Source organism: Pongo pygmaeus, chromosome 5 (genome assembly GCF_028885625.2).
Source record: "Pongo pygmaeus isolate AG05252 chromosome 5, NHGRI_mPonPyg2-v2.0_pri, whole genome shotgun sequence".
In the NCBI taxonomy this organism is placed as follows: domain Eukaryota; kingdom Metazoa; phylum Chordata; class Mammalia; order Primates; family Hominidae; genus Pongo; species Pongo pygmaeus.
In genome coordinates, this window is record NC_072378.2 from 35,156,207 (window position 1) to 35,176,255 (window position 20,049).

Below are 20,049 nucleotides of genomic sequence, written 5' to 3' on the forward strand. Positions count from 1 at the left end.
GGGAGGCAGAGGTTGTGGTGAGCCGAGATGGCACCATTGCACTCCAGCCTGGACAACAACAGTGAAACTCCATCTCAAAAATAAAAAATAAAAATAAAAAAAGAGGAAAAAAGACAACCTACAGCCTGTGAGAAAATATTTGCAAGGCCCAGCGTGGTGACTCAACGCCTGTAATCCCAGCCACTCAGGAGGCTGAGGTGGGTGGATCACTTGAGCCCAGGAATTTGAGACCAGCCTGGGCAACATGGTGAAACCTTGTCTTTACAAAAGATACAAAAATTAGCTGGGTGTGATGGCACATGCCTGTAGTACCAGCTACTCAGTGGGGTGGGGAGGGGGTTGAGGTGGGAGAATTGCTTGAACCTTGGAAGTGGAGGCTGCAGTGAACGTGATTGTGCCACTGCACTCCAACCTGGATGACAGAGTGAGACCCTGTCTCAGAAAAAAAAAAAAAAGAAGAAGAAAGAAAGATTTGCAAATGACATACCAAACAGGAAACTTATATTTCAAATATATAAAGAACTCTCAAAACTCAAGGGTAAAAAAAGAAAATCCAATTAGAATGTGGGCAAAAGACATGAAGAGGGATTTCACTGAAGCAGATATACAGATGGCAAATCATGTGAAAAAGTATTCAATGTCATTGGCCATTAGGGAAATACAAATCAAAACTACAATGAGGTATCACTACATACCTATCAAATGGCTAACATAAATATAGTGACAACACAAATTATGGTGAAGATACAGAGAAACTGGATCACTTACACACTCTGGTGGGAACGTGAAATGATAATAGTCATTCTGAATACCAGTTTGGAGTTTTTAGATATGCTAAACACTAAACTACCATACAACCCAGCTATTGCACTCCTGGGCACTTATCCCAGCAAAATGAAAACTAATGCTCACACAAACACCTGTACATAAATATTTATAGCAGGCTTATTCATAATAATAAAAAACTGGAAACAGCCCAGATGTCCTTCAGCAGGTGAATGGTTAAGCAAACTGTGGTATATCTATATCATGGAATACTACTCATCAGGAAAAAGGAACAAACTATTCATACACATAACTACCTGGATGAATCTCCAGAGAATTATGCTGATGGAAAAAGTACCCTCAGGCCGGGCACATGGTGGCTCACACCCGTAATCTCAGCTCTTTGGGAGGCTGAAGTGGGAGTGTCACTTGAGCCCAGGAGTTCAATGCCAGCCTGGGCAACATAGCAAGATCCTGTCTCTACCAAAAATAAAACAATTAGCCAGGCATGGTGGCGTGTGCCTGTAGTCCCAGCCACTCAGGAGGCTGAGGTGGGAGGATCACTTGAGGCCAGGAGTTGAAGGCTACAGTGAGCTATGGAGGCTACAGTGAGCTATGATTGCACTACTGCACTCCAGCCCAGGCAAAAACAGAGTGAGACCCCATCTCTAAAAATAATAATAAAAATTAAAAATAAATAATAAGAAAAAGTACAGTCCCCAAAGGTTACATACTGTATGGTTCCATTTATATAACATTCTCGAAATTACAAAATTATAGAAATGGAGAACACATTAGTGGTTGCTGGGGTTAAGAAGGTGGTGGGTACTGGAGGAAGACTGGGGTGATTATAAAAGGGCAACAGTGGCTGGGCGCGGTGGCTCATGCCTGTAATCCCAGCACTTTGGGAGGCTGAGGCAGGCAGATCACCTGAGGTCAGGGGTTTGAGACCAGCCTGGCCAACATGGTGAAACCCCGTCTCTTCTAAAATACAAAAATTAGCCAGGCGTGGTGGCATGCGCCTGTGATCCCAGCTACTCTGGAGGCTAAGGCAGGAGAATTGCTTGAACTTGGGAGGCAGAGGTTGCAGTGAGCCGAGTTCACGCCATTGCACTCCAGCCTGGACGACAGAGCGAGACTCTATGTACAGAAAAAAAAAGGCAACACTGATGGACATGTTCTGTATATTATCTATTGATGTCAATATCTTGGTTGTGATATTGCAATATAGTTTTGCAAGATGTTATTATTGGGGAGAACTAGGTAAAGGATACAAGGACTTATTTGTATTATTTCTCTGTCTCTCTTTTTTTTTTTTTTTTGATATAGAGTCTTGCTCTGTCACCCAGGCAGGGGCATGATCACTCACTGCAGCCTTCGCCTTCTGGGTTCAAGCAATTCTCCTGCCTCAGCCTCCTGAGTAGCTGGGATTACAGGCACCCACCAACACGCCCAGCTAATTTTTGTATTTTTAGTAGAGATGGGGTTTCACCATGTTGGCCAGGCTGGTCTTGAACTCCTGACCTCAAGTGATCCCCCCACCTTGGCCTCCCAAAGTGCTAGGATTACAGGCATGAGCCACCACGCCTGGCCTATTTGTATTATTTCTTACAACTGAATGTTAATCTATAATCATCTCAATATAAAATGTTTAATTTGAAAAAAATGTATGGATTGGCTTCAGATCCCTTTTGTCTTTTATTTTAATTAATTAATTAATTAATTAATTAATTAATTTTTGAGACAGAGTTTCTCTCTTGTTGCCCAGGCTGGAGTGCAATGGCGCCATCTCGGCTCATCGCAACCTCCGCCTCCCAGGTTCAAGCAATTCTCCTGCCTCACCCTCCCCAGTAGCTGGGATTACAGGAATGCAGCACCACGCCCGGCTAATTAGTATTTTTAGTAGAGACGGGGTTTCTCCATGTTGAGGCTGGTCTCGAACTCCTGACCTCAGGTGATCCGCCCGCCTCAACCTCCCAAAGTGCTGGGATTACAGGCGTGAGCCACTGCGCCTGGCCTCCTTTTGTCTTTATATGTCTCAGATTCTTAGAATTGCAAGGAAGGATAAACACATTAATACTGTTGGTGAGAATATTAACTCTCCTATTTCCTGGTCCCTAAAGAGGCCATATTTTTGTAGAGAATGAATTTTTGCATTCAACAAAAATAACTCATTCACCAGGCGTGATGACGCATTCAGTGAGGATGCTGAGTTTCTGAGCATGAGGTAGGTTTTGCCTTACATAGCTGATTCAGATGTCCAATCTTCTTTGCTGGGGTGCTCCAACAAAGGAAGCCTGAAATGCAAAAATTGCTGTGAGGCCCCTGTGGCTGAGGACCGAATTGGGAAAAAGCAATAATGGCCGATAACATTGGCAAGAAACCTCCTCTTCCATAGGCCCTATTGGTCCCTGTTATATATTCTGGTGAGAGGTGGGCAGAGGGACAATTAATGATATTCGGTCCTACTGGAGGGGAGTAGGTAGTAAAGCACCCGGGCCGAGGATGATTTGCTTCCCTTTTATATAATATTTTGGGGACTTCTGGGAAAAATTGAACTTACTATGACTAAGGGATAGGCATAGGAATGCACGGTCTCTTATTTTTGAGACAGTCTCGCTCAGTCAACCAGGCTGGAGTGCAGTGGGGTGATCTCAGCTCACTGCAACCTCTGCCTCCCAGGCTCAAGGGATCCTCCCATCTCAGCCTCCCGAGTAGCTGGGATTACAGGCCCATGTCCCCACGCCCGGCTAATTTCTGTATTTTTTGTAGAGATGAGATTTCGTCATGTTACCCAGGCTGATCTTGAACTCCTGGGCCCAAGCGATCCGTCTGTCTCGGCCTCTCAAAGTGCTGTGATTACACGGGAGAGCCACCGCCGCTGGCCTGATTATTCATTTTTAAAATTTAACATTTATATGGTTTACCGTGCTTAGACTATCTCTGGAATTAGGGAGTAATTGTTTTGAGGGAAACAATTGTTTTGGAGCACCTTGAATGACTGACTGGGGAGACAAGGAGACATGGTTGAATGTCTTTGGTTTTATATTAAAGAATGACTACATTTAAAATGCAATATTAGCTGGTGGCCAGACTTCCTGTGAGGCTGTCTCAAGAGGTTTTTGTTTTTCTTTTTTTTCCAAGTTTTTTCCTGAAGGCTTAAGTCCAGAGAACTGTCACCTTTCCATCTTTGCCATTGGGTCTACGGGTGTTGCCGGCATGTGGGTTACACTTTTAAGCGTATGGATGAAATAGAGTGGATGTAACACTTGACTGGGAGTCAGAATACTTGGGTTCTAGTCCTGGGTGGCCCTAAGTAGGTGACCCTGGGAAAGCTCTTATTTCCCAGGGCTTCCGTTTCCGTATTTGCACAGTAAAGAAGCTGATCTCTAAAGTCCTAGGTCATTTTAACAATTGACCGTCTCAGTTTCTTCTGACCCCACATTTGGGAGGGAGTGCTTCTGCAGTGCGCCGCTCAGGTCTTGAGTAAATACATTTTGCCCATCGGTTCAGGAGCCGAGGCTAAGGGAGGCACTAAGAGGGTGACGGGCGCCCCCTTCCCAGCTCTCCAGCACAAAGCCCTTCGCAGGTGACCGCAGCGATTGGTTCGCGTCTCCCATCTACGGGTCTGTGAGGTCCTTGATACTACTTTTCAGTCCCCAGCCAAATCGATTCCTGGAGTACAGCTGGTGCTCAACAAATACTGAGTGAATGTGTGAGGTAAATAAATGAGAGGTGGACGCTGGCATCCGGGAGCTGCGCAATGATCTAACAAATTTCTGCAAAAATTACAACTACCCCGCCTTTCTCCTAGGCTTCAAGGCGACTGCCGGGTGCGAAAGGAACCGCACACCCCTCAGAGGCGAAAGAAGCGTTTCAGACCGGAGAGGCAGACGGGAGCGCGGAGGGAGGAGGCTCGAGCCAGCCAGTCCTGGCGCTGCGCGCGCCGCCGCCCCTCACCGCGCGCGCCTCTGGCCGCCGCAAGCAAGGCCGGCGGGTGGCGCGCGATCTTCGCGTCGCTCTGGGCCGGCGGCCGCGGCGCCGCGCGGGTGGGTGGGATCGTGGCGGAGCGCCAGGCGCCCAAACAGGGGTGAGAAAGCGCCATGGCGGCGGCGGCGGCGGCTGTGTCCGGTGCTTACGCCGCGGCAAGGTGAGGAGGCCGCCTCTTCTCCACAACTGAGGAGGCCGCAGCTGCCCGCCCACCCGCCTTCCACGCGGGCCGCGGCTCCGGCATGGCCGGGATCATTAAGAAGCAGATCCTGAAACACCTGTCCCGGTGAGAGCGCCAGCGTCGGCCCCCGGCGGTCCTGGGCCCTTCCTGACCCTCTCCGACCTCCCGACGCCGCGCTCCGGGCCCAGTCTCCCTCTCTCCAGCCCGGAGCCGGGACTCCGTGGCAGCCCCTGCCTAACTCGAGCCCGGACAGCTTCTCCCCGCGCCCGCCGGCGCCTACGGTTGTCGCCGCTCTGTGCTTCCCCCGCGCTGGGTCCTCCTGTCCTGGCGCCTGTGCCGCTAGTCTCTCCCCACCCTAACAGCCCCCTGGACTTTTTCTCTCCCCTCAAGGGCTCTCCTGGCCTGGTGTCCCCACCTCCCACACCTCCGAGCAGGTCACCCCGTGCTCCCCTGACCGTCTTTCCGAGGCCCCCACGAAGCCCACTCTTGCCTGCCCGAACCAGCTGTCTTCTCTCTGCTTTCTCTGGCCTTTGGGCCCCTGCCCCTTCCTTCGGGCCTCTGACCGTCCTCCTCTCCCAGATCTTATGCCCCTGCCCGTTCTAAATAACCCTGCTACCAGTCTTGCTAAGCCATTTCCCCTTAGATTTCCAACGCCGAGACTGGTTTTCTCTTTCCCAGGAGCTCCCACCTCCTCCTCTTCTGTCTGACCCTGTTGCATCACCCTTGGAAAAGCCCAGCACCCAGGGCCGTTCCTCTGGACTTCTTTCTCCCTCTTTTGCTTTTCTTTTCATTACACAGCCTAATTGGAGAAAGGTCATGAGAGTTGGGGATAAAGTTTCCGCAACCTTCCCTTTAAGATGTGGAGGTTTTTTGACAGCCTATGAAAAGAACCAACAACGTCCGCTTCTGCTTTGCAGCCTTTTATTAAGCAATGTTATGTCGCTGAATAATTTGGCATGTGGAGGCTGGCCGGCAAAACAGTTTTCAGGTGTAGCCGAGTGACTGCTGAACCCCGTGTTGCGATTGCAGGTTGTCAGAATCAGTGGCCACAAAAATTGGGAGCTAGGTTTCACTTAGTTTTCACTCCTTATTCCATGCTGGAGTTGGTGATGGTTAATACCTTAACCAGCCTTTGTATCTCAAGTGGAGAGTGATCCAAGGCTTGGCTGCACAGTGGTCAGTGGTTTTCAGGAGGTAGGGGTGAGGGGAGATGTCGGTCAACATGGGACACCCAGGCTTGCACTGATGTTTCTTTCTGGGTTTTCTCATTGCTTTGGTAAGCGGTGTGTGAGACGCTTTTCCTGCCACTGCATCCCCTTTTCCTGGCTGACACTTTGATCTGAGACTTTAATTAGTAATTAGACCCAGATCCATCTTTTGGTTAATCACCACGTAGTAAAAGAAAAAGCACATTGGAGGCTGGTGCTGGAAAGTGCCTTTGGACCTTTTACTCAGATTAACGTAATATGTTCTTTTTCAGGTGATAGTAATCTAGATGTTCCATGAGTCTGGTTGTTTTGTGTAAAGATGTAATAGTATTTGGGGCATGACCAAAGATTGCAGAATGGAACAGATAATTTAACCAGAGGAGAATTGTATAATTTGAAAGGACATAGAATTTTAGGGCTTAGAGATGATCTCACCTATCATAGCATTGTTGTTTAAGAGCCTGGGTTCTTTCTGATTTACTTTCTCTAAAATGGGGATAAGAACAGTATCTACTTCAAGGGTACAAAAAAAAAAAAAAAAAAGGAATGAATAAGAACTACTGTTTGTCCAGCCCAGCCAACATGGTGAAACCCTGTCTCTACTAAAATATAGAAATTAGCCTGGCGTGGTGGTGCACGTCTGTAATCCCAGCTACTTGGGAGGCTGAGGCAGGAGGATCGCTTCACCCCGGAAGGCGGAGGTTGCAGTGAGCCAAGATTTTGCCACAGCACTCCAGCCTAGGTGACAGAGCGAGACTCTGTCTCAAAAAAAAAAAAATGTATATTTTAAGATAAAGTATGTAATTGGATTGTTTGTAACTCAAAGGATAAATGCTTGAGAGGATGGATACTTCCTTCTGCATGATGTGTTTATTTCACATTGCGTGCCTATATCAAAACATCTCATGTACCCCATAAATATATACACTACTGTGTACCTACAAAAATTAAAAATTAAAAAAAGATTATCGTGTTACATGAATTAATATATGTAAGGACTTAGCACAGTGCCTAACATACAGTATGTGCTCAATAAAACATGAGGTATGGTTATTTTTTGGATCACAATTTGTGTGACAATTTGATATAAGCTATAGACCTTATCTCCGGAAAAATTCATATATGCAAACAGGTAATTTTTATATAAGTTTAAGAGGAAGGAGCAGTTATAAACCCCTGAAGCACATGCCTGAATCCCTCAAGGCATCTTGGAACTAGGTGAATAATCTCTGATCTAGTTTCATACCTCATTTTATGGCTGAGGAAACTAAAGCCTGGAGAAGATAAGTGACTTGCCAAAGTTACATAGGAAGGTAAGGTAATGGAACAGAACCTAATTCTGGTATACTTTTCTCTGTAATACACAGATATTCTGTGCACTCCTATGAACATAGAGTTTTGTTTTTTTTTTTTTTTTTGAGACGGAGTCTCACTCTGTTGCCAGGCTGGAGTGCAGTGGCGCGATCTCGGCTCACTGCAACCTCCAACTACCAGGTTCAAGAGATTCCCCTGCCTTAGCCTCCCGAGTAGCTGGGACTACAGGCTTGCGCTACCACGCCCAGCTAATTTTTTTTTTTGTATTTTAGTAGAGATGGGGTTTCACCATGTTGGCCAGGATGGTCTCGATCTCCTGACCTTGTGATCTACCTGCCTCGGCCTCCCAAAGTGCTGGGATTACAGGCGTGAGCCACCGCGCCCAACCTTGTTTTTGTTTTTTAGAGATGGAATCTTGCTTTGTGCCTAGGCTGGAGTGCAGTGGCTCAATCATGGCTCACTACAGCCTTGACCTCCCAGGCTCAAGTGATCCTCCTGCCTCACCCTCCTGAGTAGCTGAGACCATGCACCACCACCCTGGCTAATTTAAAAATTTTTTTGTAGAGATCAAGTCTTGCTGTGTTGCCCATGCTGGTCTTGAATTCCTGGCTTCAAGGAATCCTGCCTCAGCCTCCCAAAGTGCCGGGGTTACAGGGGTGAGCCACTGCGCCCAGCCTCAACATACAGTTTTTTCTTTTTTTTGAGACTGAGTCTCACTCTGTCGCCCAAGCTGGAGTGCAGTGGCACGATCTCTGCTCACTGCAACCTCTGCCTCCCGGGTTCAAGCAATTCTCCTGTCTCGCCCTCCTGAGTAGTTGGGACTACAGGCGCGTGCCACCACACCCGGCTGATTTTTTTTTTTTATTTTTAGTAGAGACAGGGTTTCACCATGTTAGCCAGGATGGTCTCGATCTCCTGATCTCGTGATCTGCCTGCCTCAGCCTCCCAAAGTGCTGGGATTACAGGTGTGAGCCACCGCGCCTGGCCTGAACATACAGTTTTTAAAGAAAAATTTTAGCAGTATATGCTTACACTTTCCTTGGCGTACACAGTGCCTTTTTTATTAATAGATGAAGTAGGAATAAGTATCACAGACATTGGGGAAAATTTCTGATTTTCTCAGCATTGGGCAGAGGACTGAGGAGGAGGTCACATTACAGTTGCAATTTCAGGACTCCAGGAAGAGGTGGTAAATTATGAGTCTTGTTGGGGGAAAGGCCAAACTCCTGGGGCTTTTGTGTTTGTTTAGCTTGGAAAAGCTGCCTAATCACATGTGACATTTGTGTCTCTGTGTAGTCTTTACCACATACGGGCTGGCCTGCCTGGGGAGGAACTGTGGAACTATGACTCTGTGGCTTCCCAAACCTGATGGGGAAAGAGAGAGAAGGGAAGGCATACCAAGTTAAATAAAGATATACTGAATTAAATAAATACTGTAGGTGTTTGATAATTACTTGTTGCTGATGATGCCATTTGACCTAGAGGAGAATGGCCCACAGCAGAGACACCAGTGAGTCATATTATGCTGATTTGGACATGAAGTTTTTCAGATGATAAAGTATCTTGTTGGAATGCACCCTCCTTAGTAGTAGAGTATTTTGGTAAACGAGATTTGAAGAGAATGGTATTCAATATGTTTTTCTTAAATGCCTACCCTAGGCCAGGCACTAATCTGGGCACTGGAGATGCAGCAAGGAAGAAATATGAATGCCTTTTAAAGAGTTTAACTCATGGTTTTCATGACTGCTGCTCAATGCAAATAGCTTTAATGCCCAGTATTCATTTAAATAGACCTTGGAAGAAACCTTTTCTTAGAAACACAAAGTAATGATTTAAAAAATATTCAAAATTGATTTTTCACTAAATTAGGTTTTTCTTGTTTTAGATGACCTAAGCTAATGACCTTTCATTATACAAATAAGACGAAATATGATCGATTGTAAAGAAAGGCAAGCGTCTATCGTTAATGGAAGGAGCATGGGCTCTGGAGCCAAACATGCCAGATTCACCTTCTAGCCCTGCCACTAATCAGCAGGGCAGCCTTTTGCAGTGGTGCAATCTCGGCTCATTGCAACTTCTTCCCCCCGAGTTCAAGTGATTTTCCTGCCTCATCCTTCCGAGTAGCTGGGACTGCAGGTGCACGCCACCACGCCCGGCTAATTTTTGTATTTTTAGTAGAGATGGGGTTTCACCATGTTGGCCAGGATCGTCTTGATTTCTTGACCTGGTGATCCGCCTGCCTTGGCCTCCCAAAGTGCTGGGATTACAGGCGTGAGCCACTGCGCCCGGCCCTGAGCCTTAGTTTTCTTATCTGTAAAAGATAAGGAGGAAGAATAATACATACCTAGTAGATTTTTTTTGGCGCGTTGGGGATAAAGTTTTTATTATAGTGCCTGACATATAAATAGATGTTTAATAGAGTCGCTATATAACGTAGCCAAAGAAGTTAGGTCCACTGTGATGGCATGGATGACAGAAACCCAGCCGGCTCTTTTAAAAACCCATCAGGAGCCTTAATTATTTATTTTAAATGACCGCAGGAAATGTGAACCTCAGCGATAGAGACATGGCTGATAGACATGATAGATATTTTGAAAACATCTTAGATGAAATTCAGAGGCATAGAAGATTTCAGCATTTCTTTTGGAGAATAAGAGAGCCTGACTGCAAATTTAGCCCTCTTAGTTCATGATGACTGCCTCCACTCATCATCTTGATGAGCACTGAGGAGCAGCAAAGATCTTAGAGATCATCGGGGCCAGTCTCCGGTTGATAGTAGGAGTTCCAGGCTCAGAGAGGCTGTTTCTTTTCCAAGGTCACTTAGGTGGAAGCTTGTCGGATTAGTCACAACTTCCAGTCATGTTCTTTTTACACTAGACTTTAGTTATTATCACGTTCTTTTCCAAAATAATTATTTCATGCATTTTCTAGTAATAGTTAAATCCTATGTTTCTGTTTCCCTTTCTCATTTTCTTGTGTTGCTTCAGAATAAAGCACTTTTATTTACTTAGCAAGTATTTAATAATAGCCCACTGTGCTAATAAGCACTTTACAAATCTTAAGACAATTTAGTCCCCATAATAACCCTATGAGGTACGTATTAGGCATATTTTATAGATGAAGAAAGGAAGCGCAGAAAAGTTAAATAACTTACCCAAAGTTGTAATTAGTAAGTGATAGAGATTCAAATGCAGGCATTCCAATTCCAGAGCTGTGCTCTTCAACCACTCTGCTGCTATAATGCCTCCCATCTATTGAGTGTTTCAAACTGAACATGATCATGTCACTAGCAGCCACCTGAAGAAACAATATTACCAGCATCTGAGAAGCCTCCCACCCTGCCCTGTGTCTCCTTCCAGTCATTATCTCCACCAAAGGGTAACCAATGTCCAGATTTCTAACAGCATAGATTAGTTTTGTCAATTTTGTATTTTATATAAATGGAATTATATTTATACATTTATGTCTGGCTTCTTTAGTGCAACATTTGTGAGATTAATCCATATTTTGCATCAAGTTGTAGACTCTATTTTTCATTGCTGTACAGCATTTCGTTATGTGATAATACCTCAGTTTACTTGTACATTTTACTGTTGATGGACTTCTGGATACCAGTTAGGGCTGTTATGAACAGCGCTACTAGAAACATTCTAGTACATGTCCTTTAAACAAATGTACACATTTCTGTTGGGAATATATGTAGGGTAGAATTTTTAGATTGTAGAATATGTATATGTTTAGCTTTAATGGATACACTAAACCATTTTCCAAAGTGGCTATACCAATTTATATTTCCACCAGAAGTGTGTGAGGGATCTGATTATTTTATATCCTTGCCAGTGCTTTGCATTTTTCATTGTAGCCATTCTGGTGAATGTATTTTTAATTTTCTTTCTCTCTCTTTTTTTTTTTTTTTACTTTGTCTGTGGTAAACAAGATAGGTATTTTCTTTTTGCTGTCAGTTCAGTTTTTAGATTCTGAGGTATTTAAAATTTTAGTCACAAGCAAATATCGGAACCTTGAAAACATAAGATCTTTTTTGGAGTAATGTTCAAATTACAAAGGTACAATGAAAATAATTAGGGTTATTTCTGACCATTAACCTATAACATTTCTTACTTGGAATGGATGTAATGCTCAGCCCTCTGTCAAAATTACAATCATGTACATTAAGAGAAAGGATGGGCTATTCTCCAGGCATTTGGGTTTTTGTAAATATTAGATCTTTAGGCTACCCTGGATTTTGTTTGTTTGTTTTTTTGGAGACAGGGTCTCGCTCTGTTGCCCAGGCTGGAGTGCAGTGCTATGATCTTGCCTCACAGCAGCCTCCACCTCCTGTGCTCCTGTGATCCTCCTGCCTCAGCCTCCTGAGTAGCTGAGACTATAGGTGCCCGCCACCAGGCCTGGCTAATTTTTGTATTTTTAGTAGAGACAGGGTTTCACCATGTTGGCCGGGCTGGTCTTGAACTCCTGACCTCAAGTGATCCGCCCACCTCAGCCTCCCAAAGTGCTGGAATTACAGGCGTGAGCCACCATACCTGGCCTAGGCTACCCTAGATATTAATGAAATAGTTTCATAATTGCTTTGTAATCTTGCCCCATTGGCATAGCATTTTATCTTTATTAAAGAAATGAAAATTTAAATAGCCAGGCATGGTGGTTTATGCCTGTAGTCCCAGCTACTTGGGAGGCTGAAGCAGGAGGATCACTTGAGCCTGGGAGGCCGAGGCTGCAGTGAGCTAAGATCATGCCACTGCACTCCAGCCTGGGTGACAGAGTGAGACCCTGTCTGGAAAAGAAAAAGAAAAGTATTTAAAAGCAATAAAATTTTCAAAGCAGTACTGTAGTATGTATTTGACACACAACAGCATAATATATGGTTCACAGTAATGAAAATTAACTGCTTCGAAAAATTGAGAAGCATGTCAATGTAGCAGAAAGAACCAGGCTTTGGATTCGAAAAGGTGGCTGTGAATTTTGACTCTGCTACTTCTAAGCTAGACATTCAGCAAGTTTTTTAGCTTCTCCAACTTTCAATTTCTTCTTCTGTAAAATGGGCATAATAACGCGTAATGTTTTGAGGATTAGAAATAATGTATAAATCTCCTTGGTCCTGAAAAAGTATTCCATAAACAATAACCATTACTATTTATCTTTACTTATTAGAGTAGCTCAAGAGAGATGACTGTTAGTTTTTGGAGATAGTACTTTTTTTTTTTTTCATTATCTTCAAGGTTATGCCAGACTTTTCCAGATGTCTAATTCTTTAGACATTTAGATATTTGGAAATCACATTTCTTAGTCTTTCAGTACAGAGAGGTTGAGATTAATGCTTTTGCATTGATGCTTGAGGAGAAAACCAAAGTTGTTCCTATTTATCTTTTTGTTTTTTGTTTTTTCATAGCAAGGCATACCTCAAGGAGGAAACTTTGACCTCAGCATAGCTGAAATAGCTGAAATGTATATGTTGGGTTGGGCCTTTAGAGGATTTACTTATACAGTGTCTAAGAAGATAACATATACTTTATTAGGGTGAAAAATTAGAGGTCATTTAGGTACCATTACTTAATACAGAACCTGGTTGAATAATCTCGGTATGGCATTAATCACTGAAAAGAAAGCTCAGTTCTCTATACCCATTGTAGTGTGTCCTCCAAAACAGCAGGGATTGTGCGTCTTGGCTGCTTTGAAATCGGAGAGTTTGAGGATGTGTTGAGTGGGTGAAGTGGGAGAAGATATATGTAGTGAGAATGCATGGTTGGAATTCAGAACTCAGAGAACCTTAGACTTAGGGAGTAATGGGGGTTGTAGGGAGGGGAGGACAAGGAAATCCAGTTCATCCCGTATCTTTAAGGGGCCTTTTAACTCTGTGTGATGAGGGCAAGTATTTGCTACTGGTTGTGAACACAGATATTAAAGTACCGGTGCTGAATACAGATAAATACTGGAAAAGAACATTTCCCAGTATCTATAACCAGTAGAATCAATCAGTATCTATAGTAAAGCAGAAAACTAAAGTGTAAAATATAATATATCTTAGTAAAAGGGTATGTAGTTTGTATCACAAAAATAAGATATATATACATAGTGGTGTGATCTCGGCTCACTGCCACCTCCGCCTCCCAGGTTCAAGCGATTTTCATGCCTCAGCCTCCTAAGTAGCTGGGATTACAGGCACATGCCACCGTGCCTGGCTAATTTTTTGTATTTTTAGTAGAGACGGGGTTTCACCATGTTGGCCGGGCTGGCCTCAAGTAATCTACCTACTTGCGCCTCCCAAAGGTTGGGATTACAGGCGTGAGATTACGGCCACCGCACCTGGCTAGGCCTAGATATATTATAAAATATTTGTTAGGTTGACTGTTGTTTCATTTGCCTACACAGCAGTCTTTTTACATGTATGCTTGGTCTTTAGAGTGCATTGGTTGTATGTAGCTTGGATTCCAGCCTATCGTTTTAAAAAATTGTGGAGGACATTGATGGCAATCAATGTATTTAAGTCAGACTTAATAGAAGCACTGTGTTACTGTGTTCCCAACAGTTATTTCTTTTTTTTTTTTCTTTTTTTTTTTTTTTTTATTGATCATTCTTGGGTGTTTCTCGGAGAGGGGGATGTGGCAGGGTCATAGGATAATAGTGGAGAGAAGGTCAGGAGATAAACACATGAACAAAGGTCTCTGGTTTTCCTAGGCAGAGGTCCCTGCGGCCTTCTGCAGTGTTTGTGCCCCTGGGTACTTGAGATTAGGGAGTGGTGATGACTCTTAAAGAGCATGCTGCCTTCAAGCATCTGTTTAACAAAGCACATCTTGCACCGCCCTTAATCCATTTAACCCTGAGTTGACACAGCACATGTTTCAGAGAGCAGGGGGCTGGGGGAAAGGCCATAGATCAACAGCATCCCAAGGCAGAAGAATTTCTCCTAGTCAGAACAAAATGGAGTCTCCTATGCCCACCTCTTTCTACACAGACACAGCAACAATCTGATCTCTCCTTCCTTTCCCCACACTTCCCCCCCTTCTTTTCAACAAAACCGCCATCGTCCTCATGGCCCGCTCCCGATGATCGCTGTCTCTTCGGAGCTGTTGGGTACACCTCCCAGACAGGGCGGCCGGGCAGAGGCGCTCCTCACCTCCCAGACAGGGCGGCCGGGCAGAGGCGCTCCTCACCTCCCAGACAGGGCCGCCCGGGCAGAGGCGCTCCTCGCCTCCCCGACGGGGCCGCCCGGGCAGAGGCGCTCCTCGCTTCCCCGACGGGGCCGCCCGGGCAGAGGCGCTCCTCGCTTCCCCGACGGGGCCGCCCGGGCAGAGGCGCTCCTCGCTTCCCCGACGGGGCCGCCCGGGCAGAGGCGCTCCTCGCTTCCCCGACGGGGCCGCCCGGGCAGAGGCGCTCCTCGCTTCCCCGACGGGGCCGCCCGGGCAGAGGCGCTCCTCGCTTCCCCGACGGGGCCGCCCGGGCAGAGGCGCTCCTCGCTTCCCCGACGGGGCCGCCCGGGCAGAGGCGCTCCTCGCTTCCCCGACGGGGCCGCCCGGGCAGAGGCGCTCCTCGCTTCCCAGACGGGGCCGCCCGGGCAGAGGCGCTCCTCACTTCCTCCCAGACCGGGTGGCAGCCGGGCAGAGGCGCTCCTCACCTCCCAGACGGGGCGGCCGGGCAGAGGCGCTCCTCACCTCCCAGACGGGGCGGCCCAGCAGAGGCGCTCCTCACTTCCCAGACGGGGCGGCTGGGCAGAGACGCTCCTCACTTCCTCCCAGACGGGGTGGCGGCCAGGCAGAGGCGCTCCTCACCTCCCAGACGGGGCGGCCGGGCAGAGGCGCTCCTCACTTCCCAGAGGGGGCGGCCGGGCAGAGGTGCTCCTCACTTCCTCCCAGACGGGGTGGCAGCCGGGCAGAGGCACTCCTCACCTCCCAGACGGGGCGGCCGGGCAGAGGTGCTCCTCACCTCCCAGACGGAGTGGCCAGGCAGAGGCGCTCCTCACTTCCCATATGGGGTGGCGGCCGGGCAGAGGCGCTCCTCACTTCCCAGACGGGGCAGCTGGGCAGAGACGCTCCTCACTTCCTCCCAGACGGGGTGGCGGCCAGGCAGAGGCGCTCCTCACCTCCCAGACGGGGCGGCCGGGCAGAGGTGCTCCTCATCTCCCAGACGGGGCGGCCGGGCAGAGGTGCTCCTCATCTCCCAGACGGGGCGGCCGGGCAGAGGTGCTCCTCACTTCCTCCCAGACGGGGTGATGGCCGGGCAGAGGCACTCCTCACCTCCCAGACGGGGCGGCCGGGCAGAGGCGCTCCTCACCTCCCAGACGGAGTGGTCAGGCTGAGGCGCTCCTCACTTCCCATGTGGGGTGGCGGCCGGGCAGAGGCGCTCCTCACTTCCCAGATGGGGCAGCCGGGCAGAGGCGCTCCTCACTTCCTCCCAGACGGGGTGGCGGCCAGGCAGAGGCGCTCCTCACTTCCCAGACGGGGCGGCCGGGCAGAGGTGCTCCTCACTTCCTCCCAGACGGGGTGGCGGCCGGGCAGAGGCGCTCCTCACCTCCCAGACAGGGCGGCCGGGCAGAGGCGCTCCTCCCTTCCCAGACGGAGTGGCCAGGCAGAGGCGCTCCCCACCTCCCAGAGTGGGCGGCCGGGCAGAGGCGCTCCTCACTTCCCAGAGTGGGCAGCCGGGCAGAGGCGCTCCTCACTTCCCATAGGGGGTGGCAGCCGGGCAGAGGCGCTCCTCACTTCCCAGATGGGGCAGCTGGGCAGAGGTCCTCCTCACTTCCTCCCAGACGGGGTGGCGGCCAGGCAGAGGCGCTCCTCACCTCCCAGACAGGGCGGCCGGGCAGAGGCACTCCTCACCTCCCAGAGTGAGCGGCCGGGCAGAGGTGCTCCTCACTTCCCAGAGTGGGCGGCCAGGCAGAGGCGCTCCTCACTTCCCAGAGTGGGCGGCTGGGGAGAGGCGCTCCTCACTTCCCATAGGGGGTGGCAGCCGGGCAGAGGCGCTCCTCACTTCCCAGATGGGGCAGCTGGGCAGAGGTGCTCCTCACTTCCTCCCAGACGGGGTGGCGGCCAGGCAGAGGCACTCCTCACCTCCCAGACGGGGCGGCCGGGCAGAGGCGCTCCTCACCTCCCAGACGGGGCAGCTGGGCAGAGGCGCTCCTCACCTCCCAGAAGGGGCGGCTGGCCCAACAGTTATTTCTAAGTTTGAAATTTGGAGTGTGTAGTCCAGTAGAAATAGTGATGTAATGTTGAATAGTTCCCTATGTTAGCCTGTAAAAGTCACATAAACTTACTGTATGAAGTTCTGGGTCTTGGTTGTTAGGGAACTATATTTGAAGGAGCTGGGGAGAGGGGGAAAAAAAGTATTTTTTTCCCCATTCCTTGGAGTAAGTTCCTTTAGATCATTGTATCTCATCAAGGACGGTTTTTGGTTGTCACAATGATTGAGGGGCATGACTAGCGTTTGGTGAATGGGGGGCCATGTCCTGCAGTACATGGAATAATCTCACATAAAGAAGCATTGTCCCTTGTCCTTTTTGACTTTTGAATGTCGTTAGATGTTTATGTAGCTGAATCCACTGTATAGATTAAATGAGCTTAGATTCTATTTTACATAAAAGCACAAAATATTGCACAGCTTTATTTTATTTATTTATTTATTTATTTTTGAGATGGAGTCTCGCTCTGTCTCCCAGGCTGGAGTGCATTGGCTCCATCTCTGCTCACTGCAAGCTCTGGCTCACTGCAAGCTCCACCTTCCCAGTTCACGCCATTCTCCTGCCTCAGCCTCCGGAGTAGCTGGGACTACAGGCGCCCGCTGCCACGCCTGGCTAGTTTTTTGTATTTTTAGTAGAGACAGAGTTTCATTGTGTTAGCCAGGATGGTCTTGATCTCCTGACCTCGTGATCCACCCGCCTTGGCCTCCCCAAGTGCTGGAATTACAGGCGTGAGCCACCGTGCCTGGCCTGCACAGCTTTAAACTATAGTGAATATTTTAGGAAACTGCCATGAGGGAAGATCGTTTTGAACTTTACCAAGAATTTGTCACCGTTTTGGAAAATGCTGTTACTCTTGGTATTGGAATCACCAATATGATAAAGTTGTATATGCCTGCATTTTTATTATTTATTATTTATTTATTTGTTTGTTTATTTTTGAGATGGAGTTTTGCTCTTGTTGCCATGGCTGGAGTGCGATGGTGTGATCTCAGCTCACTGCAACCTCCGCCTCCCAGGGTTCAAGTAATTCTCCTGCCTCAGCCTCCTGAGTAGCTGGGATTACAGGTGCCCACCACCAAGCCCGGCTAATTGTTTTTTTTTTTTTGAGACGGAGTCTCGCCCTGTCGCCCAGGCTGGAGTGCAATGGTGCGATCTCGGCTCACTGCAACCTCCGCCTCCCGGGTTCAAGTGATTCTCCCGCCTCAGCCTCCCAAGTAGCTGGGATTACAGGCACCCACCACCACGCTCAGCTTATTTTTGTAGAGATGGGGTTTCACCATGTTGGCCAGACTGGTCTTGAACTCCTGACCTCAGTTGATCCGCCCGCCTTGGCCTCCCAAAGTACTGGGATTACAGGTGTGAGCCACCCTGCCCATCCTGTCTGCATTTTTAGTAGTTCAAATCCTGGTGATTCCACATTTGCATGCAAACATCTGACAACTCTGTCTTCTGGTGCAGTGGTGTTGGAGCACTTACATGTTGAAATACAAATGATTTTATTGTAAATTATTTTCCTTTTATATTATACTTTGGACATTGTATTTTACTTTTTTTGAAATTATGTGCGTAAGTAAGTAAGTTATATTATATGTAAAAAAATCACTTGAGAGGCTGGGCGCAGTGGCTTACACCTGTAATCCTAGCACTTTGGGAGGCTAAGGTGTACGGATCGCTTGAGCTCAGGAGTTCCAGGCCACCCTGGGCAACATGGTGAAACCTGTCTCTACAAAAAATACAAAAATTAGCTGGGTATGGGGTGTGGTGGCGTGTGTTCGTAGTCCCAGCTACTTGTGGGGCTGAGGTGGGAGGATTGCTTGAGCCGGGAGGTCAAGGTTGCAGTGAGCTGTGATCGCGCCACTGCACTCCAGCCTGAGCGACAGAGCAAGACCCTGTATCAAAAAATAAAAAATAATGATTTTAGTAACTAAGAGAGGCATTGTAAAGTTAAAAAAAAAAAAAAAAGGAATTGAGTTGAGTCTGTTAGGGTTGAAAACTGCTGAGTTAGTATGAAATTTCTTTTGTATGAAATTTTGAAACAGCTAAAGTTTGCTCTTGTACACTCTCTTTTTCCCTACTATATGTCTCTTACTCACCTCTGGAGGTCTGTCTTCTCATGCCCCCAGTTGCTCTGATTTTGCCCTCAGTGCTTTGCTACTGTACCCCCAACCTGCTCAGGTCTGCATACTCAGTTTCCCTTACTTTTTTTTTTTTTTTACCAGAATCCTCAAATCTTTAGGATATAAGATTTCAGCTAAGTCAAGAGGAAAAGTAGAGAACATATTTTGGAGCAGGAATGCCACCAAATAACCAGATCTAATTCAGAATATGTCCTACTAGGTCTGCTCTCCTAAGCTACCCTTACTTTCACAGCTTCTGAATCCACAGGTACTCCAAAAGTTCCCAGTTTGTTTTTGTTTTTCCAAAATGATTTCTGTGGCAGTGGGAACAGGACATGGGTGTGGGGAGCGTGGTATGTATCAGTCATTTGAAAGTTGAAGAGTTCTAATATGTAGAAAATCCAAGTAAGGAGGGAATAAGTTAATCCAAGCTGACTGCTTCTGGTCATGTGTCTTGGTGCTTTCCTAGGCAATGCTGAAAACATTTATTTTTCCTTCTCAGATTAATCTGTTTTTCTTTTTCTTTCTTTTTTTAATCTTTCTTTAAACTTGGATGAAAGAAGGGGCTGCAGTTGAGGAACACATTTCATTTGAGAAAGTGTCTTCACAGGGGCTGATACGAAAGTAAAGGCCTGGCAGTATATAGTAGTATGTGTATCCTTTTGCTGAGCCTCAGTGAATCCCCACACTGTCTTCCTTTCAGGCAGGCTCTGGCTCTTTAGTCCTTTGAGCCCAGGTGAGTTTCCTAGCCTCTTTAAGGAAGGTTTGCTGCAGTAATATTGGATACACATCTGTAGGTAGTGTCTCAGCTCTTCCCGGATGTCTGGGCTGGAGAGTTCAGGTAGTCTGTCCTTTTTGTCAGCTGGACCCAGACCCTGAGCTACCTTTGGGGACTCTGTTTTTGAGACTATTTATTCATTAATTATTTAGGCAAACTTTATTGCCCATCTGCCATTGGTTGCCAAGCAGTAGGAACTCAAAGACAAATGAGACAAGGTTTCTGTTTAAGGACCTAACTGCCAGTAGGTCTGTAAGCAGAAAGCCCAGTAATGCATTAAGAAGTATCTGCAGAGCTGGGGGGTTGGAGTGGGGAGTGGCACAGACGGGAAGAAAGGTGATACCAGGCAGAGGGAGCTGCATGAACAATGGTACTGAGAAGCAGCAGGGTGCATTTAGGAGACTGCCTATGGTTCTGTATCACTCGAATGTAGGGTTTGAGGGTGGAACACAGCTAGAAATGATATTGGAAAGACAGAAGCTAGATCATGGAGGCCTTTTGTACTATGCCAA

At 47.3% G+C, this 20,049-nt stretch overlaps 1 protein-coding gene across 3 annotated transcripts in view; it reads left to right on the forward strand.

The window, feature by feature from the left end:
• Positions 1-4,205: 4,205 nt before the first annotated feature.
• BLTP3A (bridge-like lipid transfer protein family member 3A) overlaps positions 4,206-20,049 on the forward strand; it is a 93,308-nt gene continuing 77,464 nt past the window's right edge. Inside the window, exons 1-2 of one of the 3 annotated variants that reach the window (XM_063666143.1) lie at positions 4,206-4,485; positions 4,580-5,041. In XM_063666143.1, coding sequence (XP_063522213.1) covers positions 4,998-5,041 — 44 coding nt within the window. In that variant the 5' untranslated portion in view covers positions 4,206-4,485; positions 4,580-4,997. Of the gene's footprint in view, positions 4,486-4,527; positions 5,042-20,049 lie in introns of those variants that run through there. The other 2 variants (XM_054490955.2, XM_054490953.2) reach the window with 2 other exon arrangements.